Source organism: Halictus rubicundus, chromosome 8 (assembly GCF_050948215.1).
Source record: "Halictus rubicundus isolate RS-2024b chromosome 8, iyHalRubi1_principal, whole genome shotgun sequence".
Lineage (NCBI taxonomy): Eukaryota > Metazoa > Arthropoda > Insecta > Hymenoptera > Halictidae > Halictus > Halictus rubicundus.
Genome location: NC_135156.1, coordinates 5,182,711 through 5,208,169, shown reverse-complemented (window position 1 = coordinate 5,208,169; position 25,459 = coordinate 5,182,711). Strand labels below are relative to the sequence as shown.

The 25,459-nt window shown below is 39.1% G+C and overlaps 2 protein-coding genes across 4 annotated transcripts in view; one reads left to right on the top strand and one right to left on the bottom strand.

The window, feature by feature from the left end:
• Nucleotides 1-25,459, bottom strand: part of Dnalig3 (DNA ligase 3) — a 71,073-nt gene that overhangs the window by 23,957 nt on the left and 21,657 nt on the right. For 2 of the 3 annotated variants that reach the window (XM_076791319.1, XM_076791321.1), the window contains exons 2-3: nt 19,678-20,008; nt 17,188-17,481 (exon numbers count right to left, since the gene is read on the bottom strand). In XM_076791319.1, the coding sequence (XP_076647434.1) occupies nt 17,188-17,481; nt 19,678-19,993 (610 nt within the window). In that variant the 5' untranslated portion in view covers nt 19,994-20,008. Of the gene's footprint in view, nt 1-17,187; nt 17,482-19,677; nt 20,009-20,958; nt 21,179-25,459 lie in introns of all 3 variants that reach the window. The other variant, XM_076791320.1, reaches the window with a different exon arrangement.
• LOC143356024 (uncharacterized) overlaps nt 6,775-25,459 on the top strand; it is a 36,751-nt gene continuing 18,066 nt past the window's right edge. Inside the window, exon 1 of the mRNA XM_076791334.1 lies at nt 6,775-7,197. The gene's annotated coding sequence lies outside the window, so the exon portion shown is untranslated. The remainder of the gene's footprint in view (nt 7,198-25,459) is intronic.

The following is a 25,459-nucleotide window of genomic DNA, read 5'->3' as shown; positions in this document are numbered from 1 at the left end:
CTTGCTACACACAATCGCCACAGAATAACTTTATTTGAAATCACTAGACCGCAGATTTTCATGCGTTTATGACAAAAATTAACTGCGTGAAACATAAAACAGTGAAAGATTAGAAAATTTTTAAATCGGTCTGTCGTTTTCAGTGCAGTAAAATTATCGAGCGATGAAATCAATTTTTATTTTATTCTTGCTACCCACAATCGCCACAGAATAACTTTATTTGAAATCACTAGACCGCAGATTTTTATGCGTTTATGACAAAAATTAACTGGGTGAAACATAAAACAGTGAAAGATTAGAAAATTTTTAAATCGGTCTGTCGTTTTCAGTGCAGAAAAAATTATCGAGGGATGAAATCAATTTTTATTTTATTCTTGCTACCCACAATCGCCACAGAATAACTTTATTTGAAATCACTAGACCGCAGATTTTTATGCGTTTATGACAAAAATTAACTGGGTGAAACATAAAACAGTGAAAGATTAGAAAATTTTTAAATCGGTCTGTCGTTTTCAGTGCATTAAAATTATCGAGCGATGAAATCAATTTTTATTTTATTCTTGCTACCCACAATCGTCACAGAATAACTTTATTTGAAATCACTAGACTGCAGATTTCTATGAATCTGTGAAACGGGTAGGCACACCATAAAATAGTCGAGAATTAAAATTATTTAACCCCTCGCGCTGAAACGCCGTGCCAGCCACGTCGAGAGGTTCCTGCCGCAGAGTTGGGAATGACGTGTCGCGCACGTCGAAGATTTTTCTAAGGATTTACAATTTTTATTCGGAACCGATCAGATCAGTGAGGAGAACGGTTGCCGGTCAAAGTATGGTCGATCGGTGACACGTCGACGCGACTGTTGATGATTTATGGTGCCGCGCAGCTGCTCCTCGTACGTCTCCCCGATAATTAAAGTCGAGCAGACGAAATGTCGCCGTACAATTATTATCGGCGCGGAATTCGTCGGAGTTCTTTGGCTGCAACGAGGCGAAACCGTCGATCGCGATCTAGCTTCGAAAAGTGGGAGGATTCCAAAAAGTGGGAGGGGAAGATTCCGGTCCACGGTGGGGAGGGGGGAAGGGGCGGAGGTTCTTGACCTAGCGCGAAGATCATCCTCGGGATGGTAACTGTGCCAAGTCGTGGTGACTTTCCGCTCGGCCCGGCGCAATCTATCGAAAAATTCGATCGCGCTCCACTTATCGAACATGCGTGTCCACTGGTGAACATGCGACACCGTTCGCATAAAAATTCGAAGAATCATTCGATCTCACGACGGACGGGGTCTCGTGGCATACGCCGTTGTGTTAGGTTAGCGCCGTACGGGTTTGCTAGATCTCGCCCTTTAAAGCGCATTCTTCTAATTCGCCGTAGAAAACGCTCGGAAATTCCCTCGGGAACACATTGAGATCGCCATTCGAAAATCGCCGATCTTTGCGATTCGTTTTTTCAAAATTTGAATGCGATCTCTCGTGGCAATTCTAACCTCTGGAATTTTAAAACGCATTCTTCTACCTTTAATTAGCCGTAGAAAACGCTCGGAAATTCCTTTGGAAACACATTGAAAACGATTTGCAAATTTTCGCCGAGGCCCATTATTCTAACATCCGGCGTCTTAAGCGAGACGCATTTCAGCAACAGGAAAATTATGCAATCCTGCTGGATCTAAAAAGTAAAATCAGCGGCCGAAACGCGGTCGTGGCCGTTGTGGGGGCGTGTGAATTCCCCGGAGCTGTGGAATTCGCGACCTTTGCCCCCGGAGCACTTTCGCTTAACCCCGGGAGGAAATCTCATCAAGGAAACAGATCCCCGTAGAGCGCCCCGGAGGGCGTGGCTTAGTTGCCCGAGACCTCGACGGAGCCAGAACAGTGTTGCCAAATGCTTCAGAGAACAGCGAGTGCCAAATCTTCGCTTGGACTCCGTAGTCTTTAAAAATTGCCGAAAATTGCCACGCCTTCCATTTAAGGGGGCCGGCAGGCATTTGGCCTTGACTGTCACGCTATGTTACGCTGTGGCTTTTTTTCTAGACATTTTACGTCTTAAATAAGTAAGTAATCAATTAAAAATGCACACCACCGTGTTTGTACATGTCTTTGCTACGTCTGTCCAGAGCCTTTTTTTCGATACGAACACTAAATCTCTCGAAATTAAGAGAATCTCTCTGCAATATACGTATATGAACTTGCAAGGGTCAAAATCTTGACAAATTGACGCTTCAATATTGCAATGAGCAGTTTAAAAGTGGTCACTTGTGTCTCCTGAAAGTCCAATCTACGTCTGTCCAGAGCCCAAATTGCGAATTTCTACCTCATCGTGGAGTAATTTGTAATATTCGGCAGAAAACTCGCTTTCTGAAGCAAGTCTGACGTCACAAGATGGCTGCCGCAGAGAGATTCTCTTACTTTCGAGAGATTTAGTGTTCGTATCGAAAAAAAGGCTCTGGACAGACGTAGCAAAGACATGTACAAACACATGCACGTATGCATTTTTAATTGATTACTTAATTATTTAAGACGTAAAATGTCTAGAAGAAAAGCCACAGGGTCAAGTGGGCGTGGCTCTCGCGCTCATATTCATCTTATTATTCTGTAGCAATTTTTGAAACAGTATATTTTTTAGACGATCAGGATACTGTTTAGGACTGGACAGAATGTTTTCGGACGTGTTATCTGATTTCACGAGACCACTGTCAATTTCGACAAGCTCCGTTGCGCAACTAATCCTTCCCCAAACCCCTCCCGCGTTATGCCGAGTCTCCGGAGCTTGTAGAATCACGAAATCTCGTTCGCGGTTCCTAAACAATAATATTTATCCGGTCCTAAGCTTCGATAACGCTGGTTCGCGTGACACAGAGCACGCGAATGCCCTTCCTGTAATCGAACCGTGAGAGATAACGCCGCCACGGCGTTCCCGAATCAAGATTTAGCAATAACGGAATCAATATAAGTTTCTCAATCCTGTGTCCAACTATGTGTTACCAAATTGTTGTCATCTCTCTCGCTGTTAATGAATGAAAATTGTTTGGCAGCGAATCGCGCGCGCAGATTAACTTATTTTCGGCGACAACGATAAACGGTCTATCTACTAGGCTCGCGCTAGCCCGATAATTTCGAGATTACTATAATTATCGACCGCTTTTTTTTACTTGCTGGCGAGAGGTCACCGAGAACCGGCTCTCGTTTTATCAAGAGGCACTCGCACGGCCGACGGATCTCGGATCGGTTCGCGATCGAGGGATCGAGGACTGAAGGAATCGTCCTGCGGGATCGAACGATCACCGATCAGTCGCCTTCGCCTGGTCAACATGTTTGTTAACACTAGGTTTACGGAGCACTAAAAAGGACTACATTACGTTACTTTTATTAAAAATAACATGACTGTATCTATCAAAATTTGTAACCGTTTTTTAAAGAATATACAGTAAAAGTGGGAAAATTGCCATTTTTCACGATTTTCGTCTAAAAATTGCACTTTTAATCGTTTATAACTCGTAAACGAAGTAACCAATATCGGTGAAATGTTCAGCATGGATATAATTTATTCGAGACAAACAAACACATTCTTTAAATTTTCAATACAGGCTCAGATAAAAAAGCTGAAAAAACCAACTTTTACTATTTCTTTTGCGAAAATTTTTTACACCTCGTCTAATAAACTGATCCTTCTAACTTCTCAATAACATTCAAGTCATTTGATCAAATTTTAAAAAAGTTATGTTGTTTCAAATAGTGTGTAATCAGTTCTGCTCCTTACTGTATACCCAAAGAAATCAATTTGTTTAATATAAATGCTTACTAAATAAGTAAATACTTAAATACTAATTAAATAAATACTTATATATTTATAATTATGTAAGTATAAATATTCTTTGTCTCAATATTCGTAAATTAAAAATATTAGAATCCGTCATTTCGTACGGGTCCCGTAAATCTAGCGTAAACTGCGTTGTCTTCGCAGGTCTGAAATAGTAATCGTAAGGGAAATTATTTTCGCAGAAATTTTATGAATTCCTCGGAGCATCAGGGTGTATGTTATAATTTTCTAAATCGACTAAAAATCGCAGTCTTCCCGAGAATATCGAATTTGAGAAGAGCGATTTCGTTTGGAACGTTGCTCGATCGATTATGCGAGCCACCGTGCGCGTATCCGTTGCCAGTCCCGTGTCGGACGGAAAGGAGGCCTAAGTGTTTTGAAATTGACGAAGAAGCAACGACCACGATCCCCGGAGGAAGAAGCTCGCGCGGTTCGATTTACTCGCGGGCTGTAGTTATCGCTGTTTAATTATTATTTATTGCGGTGACACAAGCGCGTCGCGCGGGAAAACAGAGAGGCGAGATTTCTGCGCAACTTTCCGCAAGAATTCGGTGACCGTGGTTGTCGGGCTCGTGCTCGGGAATCGTTGTTGTGTGTATGCGATGTAGATACGACGAGATCTCGAGGCGAACGTTTACATTGAAACCGACTCGCGTCATAGATCTCCGGGCCGACGATGCTGCGTCACGAGTCGTCATTGGTCCGTCGATCTGTATCGTTGCCGATTATCGGCGGGTTAGCCCCGCCCGCTCTCGATCATCGTGCGCGCGCACCGATCATTCTCTCCGAGGAAATCCAAGAAAATTCGCGAAAATACTCTGCGGCGGCTCTTTCCGGTCGCAAACGGCGGCAATTCGTGAATCGCTCTTGCCTCGGAATGAAGTCGAATTGATCGTCGGGAGCGATCGATAGTTTTCACTTTTTTGATGGAGTCCTGTGTACGACACTGTTTCATGTTGATTTAGACGCCATGAACTGGTTCAATATTTTTGTTCGAGTGTTTGCGAGACACTCGCAGTGAAACGCGTTCGTGAATGAACGTAATAATTTGATTTTTTTTGCGATTAAGGGCCAAAGGTAGTCGCGTAACTTTTGTTCATTTTTGTTAATTTCCGTTAACAGCCTCCGGACACTGATTTAAGATCCGTCTTGATCTTGATCCGGCGGCCCTTAAATCTGTGACTAAACTTGTCACATTTTTTGCTCTGCGTTATCGATGTCATGAATGCTGAGGGCAGAAAAGGGCTTCAAGTTTTTGACTTTATTTTCCAGGGAATCATGACAAAATATAGCTCAATTTGTAGCTGGAGATATTTTCTAGCGCGCGCTGCACTCGACTTCATCCAGAAAATTCAATCCAATGGCATAAAAATGCTTGGATCCCGTGGCATGCACACCATCAATTTTTTACCTACTTCTAACACTTATATTACTCAATATCTGCATAATCTAATCAGCTGATGACCAGCCCGCGCTGCATTGAACCTTCCTCTTTCGAATGAGCCCTTTGCCAGCGAAAAATATTCTCATATAAGGACGAAAAGTTGAGGCATGTGAAACCATTTTTCGTCTAATTTTGTCGGTAATTTACAGAGTCTTGGCCCTTAAGGTCGGCGGCGATTATATCGAATGTATTGAACGGAAACGTACTGTTTTAACACTTTGACTGCCATACTAGAAACCTCAAAAATTCCATAAAGTCAAAGTAAGTTACTTAATGAAATAAAGATTGAAAAAAATAAATGTATGATATTGAGTAGTCCTCGAACTTTCTCGCATTTTACAGATCCTAATCAAAGTTGGAACAATGAATGTATTAACGTAAAAATTCATTTTAAAACCTGGACAAATAATTCCGTCACCCACATATGGGTGACATGGCAGTTAACGTGTTAAAGTAGTTGAATTTTTAACTGCCGCCAACTTTGAAATTTATTCAAGGTTCCAAAGTTATCGGGGCAATAAAAAGGTCAACCACGCTCTGAGAAAATATCGTCAAAAATATGTGTGATTCGAAAAGTTTGCGATTCAAGCTGCTTTTGCACTGCGATTCGCGGATGAATGGCGGCCGAGTGGTTATCACTTATTTCGATAATGTTAACAAGACAGAAATACATGTATAACGGTATTTTGAAATTTTCGAATCTGTTCGCCGTTTCGTATTTCACCTGATCGTACTGTTCGCACACTATTCCGTGCCGCAATCGAAAATAACAAATAGACTGCGGACTTTATGCAAAATCGAAGGATATCGTTACGTAATGTTGAGCTTTCCAAACTCATCGCGGAAAGAAACAATTTTTATTTTGCGTTAACATCCGCAGTCCGGAAATAAAATTCAAATCGAAATAGCTCGATCTAATTTATGACAAGATATTCTAAATGACATATTAATTTTGACCCAGTAAGATGATTCAGAGAAGAAGAACGTTCTTAAGGTGGCTCGAACACCATATGAGAAACACAGAAAATTTTTATTTTGCAACAGACGTCCGCAGTCTAATCGTGGTTACTATATTTTTTAATTGTACAGGCACTTTCGATGCTGGGTTTAGCGGCTAATCGTCGGAGGATCGCCGGAGGAGATCCACGTAAACGAAAAGCGAAGGCGATCGTGATCGGTGGTGGGAGGGTTAAGAGGAAAAGAGGGGGGCGAGGGTGGTCGCGAATTAAAAGGGGAGGGGGTAAGGATTGCGATAATCGAGGATCCGCGCGAAATTAAGGGGGAGGGGTAAATCGCGCCGCGCGGACACCGACAGGAAACATCGGAGGGAGAGAGAGGGGGTGGGGGAGAGAACGAGAGGAAAGAGAGGGGGAGGGACAGGAAGGAGAGAGAGAGAGAGAGAGTGAGTGAGTGCAAGCCGTCTGGAGCCAAGCTGGCTGCACGAGAAGGGGCTCGACATCGGCCTTTACACTCCGCACTCGATTAGGTGGGGGACTCTAAGCTTATAAGACTGCGAGCACAGCCCCCCGGCTGACCAATAGTCGCGAAACCAATAGTCGTGATTGCGTGGCCAGTGTCGCGTGCAGATTAGCTCTTAATTAACTCGTGCTACGCGTGCCCCTGCGCAATAAGTCGAAACTGACCGCAAGAAACCTCCGAAGCGATCGCGAACCGATTGAAAACGAAAACCAGAGAGAATAGAAGGCGGCTAAAAATTTTTCTTTTTTTCTTTCTGAAAAAGAAGAAAAAGAGAGTTTGGATCGTTAAGGACACAGTGGTGACAGAGTGACAGTAAGCGTGGGTGGTAACAAAGGACGAAAAGAAAAGGGTCGAAGACGATCGACTTCGTCGTTGACGGAGCAAGGACACTGTACAGTGCAACCACCGACTTGTTCCAAGAGTCCGAGGGATAATAATCAGGAGAACGACTTCGGGCTGCTGTGAGTATTCGAGCAGTAATTTATCTCCGCGCTTCGAATCGATCGAATTCGATCGATCCGAGGTTCTTGATTCGGCGATTAGTCGACCGCGGATCTTTGTGCGCAATAAGTCTTTCGACATCGGTCGCAGGAAACGGGAAACGAGTAAACTTTGCTTTGTTTTTTTTTTTTTTTAAGCATTTCGTTAAGTTGTGATTAGTAGATCGGTATTCTGAAACTCTTTGTTTCTTTAATAGTTTTGATAAGCTGGGAATATCCGATCGATATTCTGAAACTGTATATTTTAAATAATTTTAAGAAGTTGGAACTAATGGATCAATATTTTTAAACTCTTTGTTTCTTTAATAATTTTGATGAGCTAGGAATAGTCGATCGATATTCTGAGACTGTATATTTTTAATAATTTTAAGAAGTTGAAACTAATGGATCAATATTTTTAAACTATTTGTTTCTTGAATAATTTTGATCAGTTCAGAGTAGTGGATCGACATTTAAAAATTTTTTTCTTTTTACTCTTTGAAATATTGCCTACTCTGTCATATAGATGCGTAAAGATTGTGAAATGAGAATGCGACAAATGCGGAGATGTCGTTGATATTATCCTTGTTCATAGTGGAAGATCTTAATCTCTTGTTCAGGGGGATTTAGTAAATATATAGCTAATAACGCGCAAGAATGTTGAAAGGGAATTGAATTCAATTTTTCTTTCACTAAAACGCCTACTTCGATTTCATAGAATTTTTTACTTCACCGATTTGGCAATCAGGCTATTATGCTACGTCCGAAAGAACCTAAATTCTCTTTCGAATAAAACCTCTTGTTTTGCGATCGAACTTGCTGCAATAAAACATGAAACATGCTGTGATAATTCAGGAAACTAAGAAATGTTACAAATTATTTAATAACCGAAAAATAATCGGAAAAATCGGCGTAATTTTGATAATAATTAGATAATTAAAAAGAAGCGTGGGGAAGAAGAGCAATCACAGAAGGTTGACGTGAATTAGTAAACTGCTGATTTTGTGGATTCATGATAAAGATTAACAAAAATTAAAATAGTAGAGGCATGAAAAGAATTTAATACTGACATATTATTTTTAAAATAATATAATAATTAGTCAGAGAAATAAATTTCCATTTAGATCCTGTATCTTGCAATCGAAGCACAACATTTCTATCCCTATTCTGTTAATCAGCAATCGAAGACTTTACTGCAGAAACCGAGCGTGTCCATCTTTTAATGAAATTGTACACTGTCGGGGTCGCATAGATATGTTCCAATTTTACGTGTTACAAATTTTTACAAAATTCGGACATACTCGTTTTTCGCGCGCGAGGCAAGCTTCTTCGAGACAGTGCAGCGGAAAGTTTCGCGAGGATGCAGAATGATGCACACTGGGTCAAGACTATGACGCGTAGAAGGAATCAACGGGCTGCAATCTGTGCCGTGTCAGAAGTTAACTCGCCGTACAGTTTCTACGATAACAATTTCTCGTGGAAATCCCATAGCGATCGTCGGTTTCGCCGGTCGATCGTTTGCGAAAGTTTGCTCAAATTTGCGCAATCCGAACGTATTCATCACTAGGCTGTGGATCTCTACAGAAAATAAAAATTCTCCAGATCAATTGCAGGACGATACGCAAGTCTATCGTTCTGTTATATCGGACGGATTACAGGATAAAATGTTGACTAATTTTTTAATTCACGATCATCGAAATTTGCAAAGACAGACTCGTAGGAAACTGAAAAATGGGTCGAATACAAACCTACAACGACATCAGAAGAATCGAACGTATTATTCTCAAGTAATTAACCAACCCTCGGTTCTAGGCCCTATGCCGGTGTCATTTCTGACCCACGCGTATATTCCACTACAGTTTTCTTTCGATATAAGACGATGGCTCGGGACCGGCTTACGTCGTATTTCGGATGAAGAAAAAGAGGGGATTTTCTTATTTCGGAATAAAAAGTGTCGTCCCCCACTGTGACGGGTCACGAATGACTCCGACATAGCATACGGAGGGTTAAAACGACTAGGAGAGTAAATGTACTTTAATTTAACTTTTGCTTCTTGCAATTACGTTGGACAATTTAGATCTGGTCTTAAAATCGAGAAAAATTTTCATGTAACGTGCGTGGTAGTCGACGGAGCAAATATCTATTTTGGATAAAAGTATGCTAATCGCAGGGGGATGTTAAAATTGGCAAATTTCGGTTCTTGGGAATCGTTTTAATGGGGGAACCTTGTGTGAAATACAATTTTTGAACATTTTCTTTTTTTTTTTTGTTTAAATCGATATTTCCTCAAGAATACGATAAAAAAAGTTAGAAATTGATCAGAGATGTTCTTTTACGTTATTTTCAAAATAAAGTGAACGGTTGTATTGGACGGTTGGCTCACGTAGTCGGTGTCTTGTTGGAAAGGCTCGTGCATCTCGCAAAGAAGAAACACGACTGAAGTACAACTTTTTGAGGAAGAGGAAGATCTGTTCTATGGCCCTGAAATCGCAGATTAACAAAAAACCGCGGGAAATTAAAATGAATTAAGTTTTTTTCACGATATACAAACACGTAATGTGTTTTTCACGTTGCTCAAACTTCAAACGCATTTTTCTCGAAACGCAAAATTTCGCACGCCGTGCAACGTAGCTCAAAAATTGATTACTCAATCTTTATGAAGCATGTTATAAATATTCTATAAATAATTAGTCACAATATGACGAGCTCCGATTTTTAATTTTTAATTTAAAACATTACTATTAACAGAAATTCATAACAAAAAACTCGTTTTTTTTAAACCACCTTTTTGCAATTGTGCGAACTTTAATAAAAGAAGAATCTATGTGCATAAACTAACGATTCCATTTTGATTTTTTTGTTTAAGATCATTTTTGTGCACTGTACGCCATTTTTAAGCCGCCATTGCACCATTGATGTTAACGATTAAAACTTATGAAAAATATTTTTGTTTACATTACAACGGTAATAAACGATACCTCAAATTTTAAATTAATCTACGAATTACATTCTTCAAAAAAAAATTCTTGAAAAACAGGCCATTTACACAAGGTTCCCCCTTAAGATCGACATTAAAATAATTTTCACGCTCCGTAACAAGTCGTCAGTGAATCGGGAGGGTATTTTTGTTTACATTACAACGGTAATAAATGATACCTCAAATTTTAAATTAATCTACGTATATCATTCTTGAAAAAAAATTCTTGAAAAACAGGCCATTTACACAAGGTTCCCCCATAAGATCGACATTAAAATAATTTTCACGCTCCGTAACAAGTCGTCAGTGAATCGGGAGGGTACCGGAGGGGGACAGGGGTCGTGGAATCGTCCCCTGTCGCAGGAATTGCTGGCCGGGGGTGCCAGATAACCCGGTAAAAATCTTCCACTAGCCATGGAATCCGCACGGCACTCGTTTGATTAATGGTTTCCTTGTATCCGATTCCGGTATCGTATTTGTTTGAGCTCTAGACGGAAAGAACGGGAGAGAAAGAGACGACCGAACAAGGGGACGAGGGAAGCGCCTAGTGTGTTTACACGGAGCACCCGATAGTCCATTGATAGGGCTCCTGCTAATTAGTCGGGACCAATTTCTTCCGAATCGCTCGAAACCTCCGCAAAAAGATTCACCTCGACACGGTTTCTTAGTTCCCCGAACAGCCCGAAGGGAACGGAATAGAGGACCGAGGAAGAGAAAGGGGCTGATAGTATGCGAAAAGCCGGGACGGAACTGTAGTATAATGTTTTTTTCCACGAGCCTTCGCTTCCGAGAAAAAACGCGTTCGAAAGGGCGAGGCATGCTGGAGCGGCTGATCGTGGCTGGCAGTTTCTACTTACTCGCGCTACTGTCTCGCGTATACAGTATGGAGCAAAACTGATTACACGCTATTTGAAACAGCATAACTTTTTTCAAATTAGTCCAAACAACTTTAGTGTTTTTGAGAAGTTAGAAGGATTAGTTTATTAGACGAGATGTAAAAAATTTTTTACAAAAATTTGAATTGTTCGGAATCGTGAAAGAAATAGTAAAAGTTGGTTTTTTTCAGCTTTTTTATCTGAGCCTGTATTGAAAATTTAAAGAATGTGTTCGATTCGCTCGAATAAATTATATCCATGCTGAAAATTTCACCGATATTGGTTACTTCGTTTACAAGTTATAAACGATTGAAAGCGCGATTTTAAGTTCAATCGAGTATTACATTCATTAATTTAATTATCTGTGTCCCCCGAATGCTTGGATCGTTTAAAATAATTCGAAGTTAAACACGATCTGATTTCCTAAGGCATGCGGGAAGTTTCCCAAACAAGTTTGGTGTTTAGGACAGATTACTGGTTGTGAAAAATGTAATAATTTATCATAATAACACTGTCCAACACCAAAAAAATTTTGCGATACCTGTTGGGTGATTCTTATACACTTTGTCATCCTAAAACCGAATCTGAAAGTAGAATTGCTCCATCACGCAACGTTTTCGAAAAATTTTGGTTTTTGTAAAAATGCCCGATTTTGATACGAAACGACGAGTTACGCAAAAACTAAACACGCGAGAAAGTTAAAATTTGAGTCAAGAGATAGAAGGGACTCTCCTCTACATATTCATATAGTCAATTATATTTTTATGGACTTCCTAATAGTTGTAAATGGTTGTTAAAGTTTGAAAATGTGCCGACGCGGGTACTTTGTACGCTCTATTTTTGTATTTATGTGAAAAATCCTTTATCTAGCAGGAATTTACTATACAGGAATGCATTCTACAGACATTTCTGGTAAAGAAACCATTCACGAAAAGTATTTGGTTCCCTTAATGTACGAGAAGGATCAGAAAATGTTAATTGACAGCGTGTGCGCGACGCGTTCGCGCCAGACGGCCATTGCAGCCTTTTCGCGACTCGCCAGGGCCGTCGCTATGCGTAGTCGACGTTGGTACCACTCAAGTATGTCTTTGCTTACTATGCTTAATTAAATACATTTTTTTTGTCTTTTTGGGTGCCAATCATTACAAAAGATTATAAAAATACGAGTTATATTCACATTTCATTGTGGAAATGCTTAATAAAGAAAATTGACCGCAGCAATGCGGTGACTGGAAAATTTTATTTTCAGTAATTGTTGTCTTATCTTTATAATTGTAATACCAATGGACATTCAAGATTCTTCCGATTAAAATAAGTCCAAATACTATGTAAATGGGACTATTTTTATCGATTTTATTGATCGAAGTACATAATTAAGACATAGATCGCTCTATATTAAATCGATAAAATCTCGCGGAAGTGTATAAATCAGCCGGACTGTTTTTGTTCTATTCATGACGAAATTATTTTAAAATCAAAACAAGGAATACAATTCCAGCATTAATCTTTCATCAAGATATTTCAACAATGGAAAAACATTACAAAGGAAAAGACTTATGTGCGGATGCTTGCTGATTACTGCTGGACACTTATTATTGAAAATCGGGATACCAGGAACAAACGTCAAGCAAGGTGGAAACATTTTAAATTTGTTTACATCAGAAATAGGTAAGTTTTTGTATTCAATTTTCTTTATTAAGCATTTCCACAATGAAATGTGAATATAACTCGTATTTTTATAATCTTTTGTAATGATTGGCACCCAAAAAGACAAAAAAAATGTATTTAATTAAGCATAGTAAGCAAAGACATACTTGAGTGGTACCAACGTCGACTACGCATAGCGACGGCCCTGGCGAGTCGCGAAAAGGCTGCAATGGCCGTCTGGCGCGAACGCGTCGCGCACACGCTGTCAATTAACATTTTCTGATCCTTCTCGTACATTAAGGGAACCAAATACTTTTCGTGAATGGTTTCTTTACCAGAAATGTCTGTAGAATGCATTCCTGTATAGTAAATTCCTGCTAGATAAAGGATTTTTCACATAAATACAAAAATAGAGCGTACAAAGTACCCGCGTCGGCACATTTTCAAACTTTAACAACCATTTACAACTATTAGGAAGTCCATAAAAATATAATTGACTATATGAATATGTAGAGGAGAGTCCCTTCTATCTCTTGACTCAAATTTGAACTTTCTCGCGTGTTTAGTTTTTGCGTAACTCGTCGTTTCGTATCAAAATCGGGCATTTTTACAAAAACCAAAATTTTTCGAAAACGTTGCGTGATGGAGCAATTCTACTTTCAGATTCGGTTTTAGGATGACAAAGTGTATAAGAATCACCCAACAGGTATTGCAAAATTCGAAAAAAGTTTAATTTTGTTGGACAGTGTAATTAGAACTGCAGATCTTTGTGGAAAACAAAAATCTGCTTCGATAGTTGGGAACAGGAGCCCAATAAAATTGTTATTCTCTTTCTAATAAGTTCAACTAAAAGTAATACACCGATGTTCCATCAATTACACAATTGAATTACATTGTATTTCAGTTATATAATAACTCAATTACGTTGTAACTGAATTACGTAATTCAAATCTTTCAATTAATTCAATTACTAATTAGCGTAATTAATAGTAATTACTATCACGAGTTCGCTGGTCAGCCATTTAGATCTGCCGTACAATACAACCAGAGAAAAGTTATCGATACTAGGTGTGCGTAGTGATTGCTTAACAGTAAACCTACCACAATAAAATGTTTCAGATTTTTATTTTATAGTTATTGAAATTATGAAGATGCCTTCGTGAGAATAGACTCAATCGATTTCTTTGTGCAATTGATACGTACATTATAATAACAATCACACAAAATCTAAGTAAATGCAGTCTTGTTATTTTCACAAAAAAGAATTTTATTTTTTAAACCGAATTTCATTAGAATTTGTATCATCAGCAAAATATCCAGGATATAATCACTGTGCTTCGCACAGAATTGTGCTAATTCACTTACATTCTAATTCAATTACACAATTGAATTACATTATATTTTAATTATATAGTAATTAAACTACGTCGTAACTGAACTAAACAATTCAAACCTTTCAATTAATTCAATTACTAATTATTTTAATCGTATGTGTAATTGAAATACAACATAATTAAAATACAGCTCTCTATTTGCTGTCTATGCGGCGTATTTTCTATTCCTCGTCCTGGTTCATAATACGTAACGCTATTTTATGTGATTTAATCACAAAGTATTTTATAATTGTACTCCAATTGCAATTACGAATTACATTGTGGTTTAATTGATTGAATATCTAAATTATAAATTAGAATACGACTGAATTACAATGTAATTCAACTACTTTGTAATTATAATTCCTGGAGTAATTCAATTGTAATTCTATGTAAGTTTCATAAAGATGGAGTAATCAATGTTTGAGCTACGTTGAACGTGAAAAACACGTTATGTGTTTGTATATCGCGAAGAAATCTTAATTCATTTTAATTTCCCGCGGTTTTTGGTTAATCTGCGATTTCAGGGTCATAGAACAGATCTTTGTCTTCCTCAAAAAGTTGTACTTAAGATGTTTTTCTTCTTTGCGAGATGCCTTGTTGCCTTTCCAACAAGATACCCACCAATACAACCGTTCACTTTATTTTGAAAATAACGTACAAGAACATCTCTGATCACATTCTAACTTTTTTTATCGTATTCCTGAGGAAATCTCCTATCCACTTAAGCAAAAAAAGTGCTAAAAAATTTCATTTTACACAAAGCTCCCCCCTTAACCCTTAGCACTCGAATGGCGACTGTAAGGCGCCACTAAAAATTGCTGTATCACTTTTAAAAATATTTTTTACATTATTGAAATTGTTTGTATTTAATTAAATACTAAACATTTCAGTACTCTACGAGTAAATTGACTGCATAAATTGAATAGCATGAAAAAATATATATTGAAGGGAAAATTCTAGGTCGGAAGAAATGTTTCGTTTTAGAGTTAAAATGGCTTCGAGTCCAAAGGGTTAATCCTTTTACTGTCTTGAATTTCGTCTACTCGTTCTAGTCGTGAAAATCCGTGGAGTTGTGAATACTACCACATTTTTCGTGTAGCGTCATCTCTTAGGTTAACCTTTGGCACAGCGACACTGAGGCGCCATCAAAAATCGCCATTCTCAGTTTCGTATGCATAAAATCAGAAAAGTCATCGAATCAAGAAATTTTGGGTGGGAAGAAAGTTTTTCATTTTTGAGTTGAAACAACTCGACGAAGAGTTAACGAAAGGATTGCGGGAACGCTTTGGAAATTGCCAGAGACACGGAGAATGAAAGCTTGAATTTCAAAGTCGTTCTCGATCCGATCGAGAGACGTGTAGCGTCGCGTTCGTAAGTGTCGAGAAAAGAGAGAAAAAGAGAGAGAGAGAGAGAGGAGGAGGAGGAGGCGAAGAAGGAGGAGGAGGGGGAGGAGTAGGAGAGAGGAAGAGAGAGAAAAAGAGAAAAAGAGAAGCCCCGACCGAATTTCGTAATGTTTCGAAGGGGTCAAGGTTCCCGCGATCCCGCTGCCGCCACCACGGCTTTGTGAATTGGCAGCAGTCGCGATTACATCGCGCACGAGCGTGCTCTCGATCAAATATCAATTGTCGCGCGCGATCTTTTCGTTTCGCATGCTCGATCTCGTGACTCGCCCGCGAAATGTTTCTTCTCGTCGGCAGATCAGCCTCTTCTTCTGCGCGCCTGTTGCCCGCGTCTTTCGTATGTTCAGCGATTCCTTATCGTTTTGTTCTTCGCTCGCGCGCTTCCTGTTCGCGTTTCCTATTTCTGTCAAACGGTTGCCCCCGATAAGAACACTTTTATCGAGACTAATTCGCTCGGCAAGGATCTCTCGTTTTACATAAGCTCGCAATTAAACGATGAATCAGAATTTCTAAGTGATCGTCGCCGTATTTTGACACGCTGATACCGGCTTATTTATATCTTATTTGTACGCCGTTGGTTTCGTTGGTTTTTTGTAGTTTCTTCTTGTTTCGCTCGGGGCTCGGTTTTTCGAAGTAATGCAAAAGCAGTCGGCGCGATGTACAGCGACTCCAACTAATATTGGCACACTCTTAAAAATCGCATAACATTGTCAATATTGGAGTATACTACTTGAATTTTTTTGAGAAGTTGGAACAATTGGTTCGCTTACATAACGTGAAAAACATGTTTGATTAAAATTACAATCGGTCGAAATTGCAGAGAAAGTACTAACAGTTGTATTTTGCAACTTTTTGATGCGGGCTTTATTAAAAATTTAAAAAGTACGTTTTGTACATCTGTATCAATTATACATATTCTTTTAACGATGAAAGCTTGAGGGCGAAAGTCGCAGAATTTTGGCCTTCTCAAGGAATTTCGCCCTTATGTGATCATTTTGAAACATCCGTAGCTCATTGCAACGTTGACCGATTTTGATGAAATTCCAATATTGATAATGTTATGCGACTTTTAAGAGTGTGCCAATATTAGTTGGAGTCACTGTATAGCTGTATCGGCGACGATTCTTTCGCGAAGTTATGAATCATTTTCATTTTAGCGTGGCGATCTTGTTGATTTAAATCGGAATATTTTTACAATCGCACGGGACAATTCACACCTAACAGTTTGAGTGTCTGCGTTATTTGAAACTCCATTACTTTTGTCATGATCGCGTAAAATCCGCATCTATTTCGAATAATAATTAACAAACTGCGAACTTTCTGCGTTTATGATAAAAATGGGATCAAATGCAAAACAATGAGACCATTTGAGGTATCCAAAAATACTGTCTTATTATTTCCAATTATATTTGTTTATATAATTATAATATGTATTTCACAGAAAAGTCTGCCGTCTAATAATTAGACTGCGGATTTTATGCATTTATGAGAAAGATTAGTAGGTGTAATTTTAAGTAGCAAAAATATTAGAAAAATTTGAACATACTATTATATTATTTTCCATCTGCTAAACATAATAAGAAAGAAAATAAATTTCTATTTCACTTCAGTTCGTTGCAATTCAGGTAAAAAAATATTATTTTGCATAAAGATCCGCAGTCTACTAATAATGAACCCATAGAAATCGCAATACTCACCGCCCGTAGATCCTTTGGTGAACATCCTTCTGACAACAGCGGTTTTGTCGGTGTAAGCATCCACCCTCGCAATATTTTCGCACACCCTTTGGAACTCCTCGAAGGAGTCGTCTCTGCTGGGAACTGGAGGCTCCTTCTTCGATCGATCTTCGATCGAGGATCCTGAATCTTCCTTCTTCATCTTTTTCGGTTTCTTCTCGTTATCTTTGGCCGGTGTCGTCTTGCGCTTCTTCGGGGAGTCATCGTCCTTCAGGGAATTGTCGTTCTTCTTCGTCTTCGGTGTTTTAAACGGTGCTGAAAATCAATTCAAATAACAATAGGTAATTCGATAGAAATTCATCTCGCGTTTCGATCGCTGTGTGGATCGTTCCTCCAAATATTTCGACTAATTTTTTTGCTGATCTAAGCCAAAATTATTTATAAATTATACTCTATATAGCCTTTCGAACGATGCATGAGGAAACAAGATATAATAATTAGATTGCAGATTTTTATGCAATTCATGATACTTTGAGATGTATTATTATTAGACAGCGAATTTTATGCGTTTATGACAAAAGTGAGTAGATGCAATTGAAAACATGGAAAAGACTAAAAGACTTTAAGAGTATTAACATACAGTGATTTCTCTATATATGTCGCCAAGAACTGGATGATAAAAGTCGCGGAATTATCCCCACTACCGCGGGGTATACCCCGTGAACATAACACGGCTCGAGTATGTCTCCTGGATGATACACGACGCTGGAAAGCCCGGTGTTGTTGACAAATATCGAGAATTCACTGTATCATTCTCACTATATTAAAAATATTCGTGAAAGATATAAATTTTCATATAGCTTCTGTGTCTTTCAATTGATGCCCAAACTTTTTATTTTACATAAAGGTCCGGAGTCTAATTATTATTTCTATTTGGTCTCGGTTCCTTGCAATTGATGTAGAAAATTATTACTTTAATAATAATAATAATAATAATAAGTCTGATAATAAAACAACAAAATCGACCAACGAAACGTGCATAAACATTTTAAAAAGGTAAATCAATTGGATATTTGCAATTGGAATTTTTTCTGCCGGTAAAGCAATTACATATTTTCTAGTTTCTCGCGTACCCTAATTCGGAAAGAATGACTTTCGATCGAAAAGAAGTGGTTTACGGCTAATTGTCGAGGATTAAGCGTTTCACTGAGTGGGTCAAGAGGATCAGAGCGATCGAGGTCGATCGCGATCGTCGGATTAACCGGTGGAATGCACAAAAGGTTTATAATAATTCATCTGGCCCTAATCTAGCGTGAATAGTTATAATCTGGGTTAGCGGGAGAGACCATTATTTTCCGGGACCGTAAATCTTCGCGCAGACCGATCGCTCTAATAGGCGATAATACTCGATAGATGATTTATGGGGATACGATTTGTACGTGCGCGCGATTCAATTGCAACGGCAATTAAAACCGTCTTAGCACTCTCTCTCTCTCTCTCTCTCTCTCTCTCTCTCTCTCTCTCTCTCTCTCTCACTCGCTCTCGTGGTTGTTAAGGCGATAAGGCGCTCGGCTCCCTGACAGAGAGGAACGCCACGCTGGAAATTGCTCGAATTTGTTTATCTCGAGAGACACGCGAGCAGAAATGTTATCGGGAACCAAAGGGCACCGGTCGCTCATTGATCCCGTCAGGAAAGAAACGAATGCGCACACGATGCAATAAAAGTATAAATCAATTCGTGAAACGACTGTTTTCTCGAACGTCGCGAAGGTATTTCAGTCGAGCACCATCTTGCAACCCCTTGGAAACTAATAAGAAAATTCCCTACCACCGTCGGATACAACCCTTGCAATTATGCGGCCTTGTCGGAAACTTTCCATAAAAACTTTAGAGACGATTCAGGCACGTGTCCAGTCATTCCCTCGCTCGTTTCACCGTGGGGCATCGAAATCGCCGACGGACGCCATCTTATCGCTCCTCGACGTCGAAAAAGAAACAATTTCAACCCGACCAACAATTACGATGATCGAAAATTGTGCACAGTCGTCGACAATTGTTAATCAGTCTTTCCTCCTTTTAATTACTTTCGTTTCAAAGATTTCGTATGGGGTGTATAGATTTCTCAAATTTTCCAGTTTCGGCACATTGCAGAGAAAGTGTTCTTCCGCAATGATTGCAACACCCGGTACAGCTAGCGCAACGAAATGTACAGTGAATTATAATTTCTCGTTTCAATATTATAGCGACTCTGGGGTCGCCGCTAAAAATTGTTACATCATTATTGAAAATATTTTCTATTAAATAGACTTCTATTTAATAAATAGCTTTTCAGTATTGTATGGGCAAATTGCATCAGTTTAGTAAAAAGAAAAAATCATATAGAATGTTCTAGGTCGGAAGAAATGTTTTCGAGTAAACATTGTGTCCGAGTGCAAAGAGTTAATTTTTCTTCTGCAAGTACTGCAGGTAGATGAAAAAGTGAGTTCTAGTCTGATAGGTCGGATGGCTTACCAGAACCCTCGAATTCCTCGATCTTTCGCAGGATCGTCTGCTTGTCCTCGTCGCAGAGGTCCAGCCAGCCGCTGATGTCCTCTTCCGGGTCGTCGATCCGCTTCGTGGTGGCTCTCTGCTTCGCGAAGACCTCGAACAAGCAGGTGAGATGATGCCAGGCCTTCATCTTGCCGTCCCCGAACGGATTGGACATCAGCTTCGCAATTCTGACTGCATCCTTCTCGATGAAACACTTGCATTTCTTGCATTTCGCTCGGCCGGTCTTCGCCCGCTCCACTGCAAACGGTTTCTCCTCTTCCTTTTCTTCGTCGGACATCCTTCCACCAGGTCTCTAGAACCATTCAAAATCATTCGCAAGTCTTGTTAATTATGCAAACATCATAGCCACATACAGTAACTCCCACTAATATTCAGACGCTTTTAAAAATCGTATATCTTTGTTAATACTGGACCACATACAACTTGGATTTTTTTTTAAAGAAGTTAGCACAATTGGTTGTTACATAAAGCGAAAAAAATTTTTACAAAAATTGCAATTGGTCGAAATTGCAGAGAAAATACTGAAAGTTGTATTTTGCAACCTTTTTTGTGGATATTGAAAATTTAGAAAGTACGATTTGTAGATCTGTATGAATTATACGTATTCTGAGAATTTCATCAAAATCGGTCAACGTTGCAATGAGCTACAGATGTTTCAAAATGATCACATAAGGGCGAAATTACACGACAAGGCCAAAATTCTGGGACTTTCACCCTCAAGCTCTCATCGTTAAACGTTTCTAGCTCATTGCAACGTTGACTGATTTAGATGAAATATTCAGGATATGTATAACTGATACAGATGTACAAAACGTACTTTTTAAATTTTTGATATAAGCCTGCATAAAAAAAGTTGTAAAATACAACTTTTAGTACTTTCTTTGTAATTTCGACCAATTGCAATTTTAATCGAACATTTTTTTCACGTTATGTAGCGATCCAATTGTTTTAACTTCTCAAAAAAAAATTCAAGTGGCATAGCCCAATATCGACAAAGTTATGCGATTTTTAAGAGCGTCCGAATATTATTTGGAGTCACTGTATTTCCTTTGCATTTATATTCGAATTTGAATGGGAAGGAAAATAAACACTATTTTTCTTCATCTTTTGCGCAATTAGGCGGCACGGATCTCTGTGCATTTATTTACAAATTTTCCGAATGCGAGGAACAATGTTTTCGTTACATTTTTCCGGTAAGATTCTCTTCGTGTCTGCGGCAAAAAAAAAAAATATAAAAATTACCAGGCAATGGATGCACTGAAGAAAATTTTCTAGGCGAGTTTGTTAACTGTTAAAGAAACTGTTGTGATTTAAAAATCGTCCGAAACATTCTCTCTATTGAGCAATTATTTATCCGAGACTTCCTGGTGACTCCAGGCTGTGACGGTCTGACCATCGACCGACTTTTCTACTTGAACCCTCCGCGAACGCTCTCCGTGTCACTGATCCACTGCCTCTGTGCCTCTAGAATGTACAACATTGCAGTCTACACGATTTTTCAGTACACTTGTAATCCCAAATAATTGTAGTCGGATCAAGTCCTTTTAACACATAACTTTTGAATTCTAAAAGAAATGAACTTTCAAACTTACTGAAAAAGAATTAATCCTTCGCACTCGACGCTGTTTTGTCTCGAAAACTGAAATACTTCATCGAATCCTGATGTCTTTTTCGATCCAGGACATTTTCGAAACGACGAAAAGTGAAGTGCAATACTTTTCCTTGTACTGTTGAACGCTTCAATGATTTTTAATAACTGTTTCAACTTGAAATTATACTATAGCAACTTTTAGTGGCGCGTCAGAGTCGCCATTAGTGTGCGAAGAATTAATCCTTAGCACTCGAAAACACGCCACTAAAAATTGCTTTTTACATTATTAAATTTGTCTGTATTTACTAAATTACTAAAAACCATTCTCATATGTATAACATGAAAAAGTATATACAGAAGGGAAATATTCTAGGTTGGAAGAAATGTTTCGTTTTCGAGTTAAAATAGCTTCGAGTGCAAAGGGTTGAACTTCCAGAAAAATCTATTCCGAATTTTCTGCGCGCTTCGCACAGCAGACGGAACGAGCCTAATTGTTCTACACTGATCGCCTGCTGCTCGCCGACTCGACGCGACCGAGCGTACAGGTGTCGCGGAAAAAGCGCGAGTAGGAAATGCTCCTCTCTGGAGGCTAATCCGCTCGAAATGAAAAACAAACGGCGTCGCAGATACTTCGCCGCTTGATCCTTCCTGCGAGAGGCGTGGAAGGGCGAAGGGAAACGAAGGAAGGACGAGCGTTTAGTTTCCGGCTCCGTGTTCGCGAAAGAAGCAGGTCGGAAAAGATTTTCCGAAATCATTTTCATTCCACATAAATAGCGTGATCGAAATGTCAAAAAGCGGAAGGAATAACAGTATTTAATGACATGTACTATTTTCAACATATTTAAATTACTAGTGAAAGAAACGAATTTTGATTTAGTTCCTGTACGTTGCAATTAGTGTTCCTGATTTCACAACATTTTCATTTCTCGAGAAATGAGAAATAAGACTATATTTCTCGAGAATTCTCGAGAATTTTTAATAGAACAAAAAAATATTGGGAAACTTTTACCAAACTTTTATAAAGTGGAACATTACGCTTTTGTTTTGAAATGACTTCTTAAGAAGCATAATGCGTCTAATGTAGAATCAAACAATCTACTTCTTTTTTTTTGTAACAAAATCTGTAGCCGTAGAAAAATTTCTTTCATTTTGTGTGGATGCTGACTTTATCGTATACAGAACATCCAAAAGTTGCTGAAGATTGGCTGTCCTTTTTTCAGTGGACTCAAAAATTTGGAATTCCTTTGTTAGAGTCCGGAATTTATTTTCTTCTGTCGCTAAACTCTTGACACTAAATTCTTGAAGGCTATCTGCAATTTCTAATTGTAACTGTTTTTCCAGTGATAGTTCCGCATTCTGAGAATCTGAAAGTTTTTCACTATTTTCATAAGAATCGTTGTTATATTTTCCAAAAAGTCTGCTTAGATTTTGTTTTGCCATTTTATACATATCTGCCTTGGATGTTAACTAAAAAAATGTATCTCCTGAATCTTTTTGCAGAGATTCTGGAATATGCAGATATTTTATAAGGGATACAACAATCTTGTCTCTTCTGTTAGATATTTCTTCTTTAATAACAACAAGAAACTCATTACTCAATTCAGTATTCAGTTTTTCTACAGTTTTAAATAAGATTAAGAGAATTTAAGAATTTACATGTTATAAAATAAATGAGATTCATAAGAATTTTCCTACATATAAATTTCTCGAGAAATACTGGAATTTTTCTCGAGAAATGAGAAATAATCTATTATAAAATTTCTCGAGAAATTCTCGAGAAGGAACACTAGTTGCTATTGACGCGCAAAATTTTAATCTCACATAAAGATCCACAATCTACTGATACTGATCGACTGGATCGAATCGAGTTCGCACCGATTCGAAAAAGGGAACCGTTCCATTTTCGCCAGGGGGAATCGCGGATCCGCCATTTTGCCGGGCGTGCGATTCGCCACGAAGAACGCGAACAAGAGAATCGGCGGCGATAAGAGGCAGTGTTGTTAATTGAGCGACCGCGATAAGCGGCGAGGGGCTGTTATTGTCAATTAACGCGCGGCGATTGGTCGGGATCAACGTCGTCGCGCGTCGCAACGCTGGCAAACAATGGCAGAAGGCCGTCACCTAACGTCACACATCGTTGCAGAATGTCCATCAAATTCTATCGACTTCTAGATCCGCGATCATTCCAGAAGATCTTGTCCCTTTGACTTGGATTTGATTTCAAAGCTTGCCATAATTTTTCACGAGCAGCTCCGCACTCGTTTATTCCGCTCGTCTGATCACTGGTGGACCTGTACTACTTGCTCGGACTACTCGAGAACGATGCAACCGTATCTGAACGGTGACAGAACCCGGAAAAATATGCACATTAACACTTTAACGACCGCTCACACAACATGTGTGTGATGCTACCGCCGAAGGTTATTGGCCAGTACCACACTCTTTGTGCGATAATTTATGAATGTAAACAAGTGTGGATATTGCTATTGGCTTCGTGTTTCATCGCCGCGTCTTTGATTTTAGGTAATTATTGCCTATTTTTAATTTTTAATTAATTCTTCAAAAATACTGCCGGCCCCTGGCGACGTTTGACTGCGTAGACGTGCGGTCGTTAAAATGTTAATGCAGAAATGTTTTTGCACAGGATGATAAAGATTATTCAATGTTATCTCCTTGGTTTTCTCATAATTTCACGCGATTTCTTAATCGTTGAATTTTGTTGTAAACAAATTAGAAATGGAGAAGTGACTTGTTAGACTGTAACTGTAAAAGATTTACCATCAATGGAATCGAAATGGATCGTCTGCGTGTATAGAACAACAAACGAAAATGTAAAATCTCGATCTCTTAGCTGCGAGTTCCGCGACGTCTTCGTGCGACTAGAAATAGAATGATTTCTCTATATATGTCGCCAAGGCCTGGATGACAAATGTCGCGGAATTATCCTCACTGTCGCGGGGGATATTCCGTGAGGGGTCACGAAGCTCGAGAGGCCTCGGACGCCGAGGAGTGTTAACAAAACACGGCACGGGTATGTCTCCTGGATGATATATGACGTTGGCAAGACTCGTGTTGTTGACATATATCGAGAAATCAATGTAGAACGTTAACTAGAAAATTGATCGCCTGTAAAATTGCATTACGATGAGTTTGTTATAGAGTCAATCAGAAGGTCGTGTCAAATCGATTTGTCCAGTCCATCGACATTTGTTTATTTTCTATTTTCGTCGCAATAGAACTAGGAGCTGTTCCCGGTTTACCGGATACAAGAACGAACGGAAATTCTTCGTCCTAGAGTTTAATAAAATGAGATTGCAGGGAGGAGGATGATATTATCAAAGGCTTGTGTTACTTCTTTTCTTTTTTTGATAAAATCAATACTTGGAACGAGAGATTCGAGCGGCGCTGCATGCACAAAGAAAAACTTAAATCTGGAACCAAAGCATCGAAGGATGCGAGCGACAAGAAATGGAAAATTGAACACACCGAAATCGATTAACGCAAAACACAATTTCTGATAGATATTTATTAGCAAAGTGCGAACGGAGTTGTCGATCGGAAAAATTTCTAGATAATCGCAGTAATTAGTGAAGTCGAAACCAGAAGGCCGAAATTTATCATAGTAGGTGTTACTTTAAAGCTTTTGCATCCCGAAAATAACGGTGTCGAACAAGGATCTCCGTTGGCAAAGGTAAAAAGAATTTGCAGAAAGGTTGCTTGTCAAAGGTGGAAACCGGGACCAATCGGAGGATGCAAGCGATAAGACACAGAAATTAAACGCACCGAGATCGCTCGACTAAAATTGGATTTATGACAAACGTATGCGTCAATCAACAGTCTCTGTTTACATGCGCAGCGTTTTTGCGATGCGTCGACGTCAGTTTCGATCAATGGAAACTTTGATTCCATGTGTCGCATTATCGAAATAAAATGGGGAGGAAATACAAGTGAAAGGACGAACGGGGGCGCGATAAATTTGACGCGACGCGCCGCGATAGGAAAATGAAAATTTGGAAGAGAAAACGGGTGAAGGAGACCGAGGGGTGGTCAGGCATTGTTCGTAAACGATACGAATCGGAATCGTGAATAAATCAAGGAACGACATTTCCATCCCCGTTCCGACCTAACGAACCGTGCCTCCTCATCGATTGT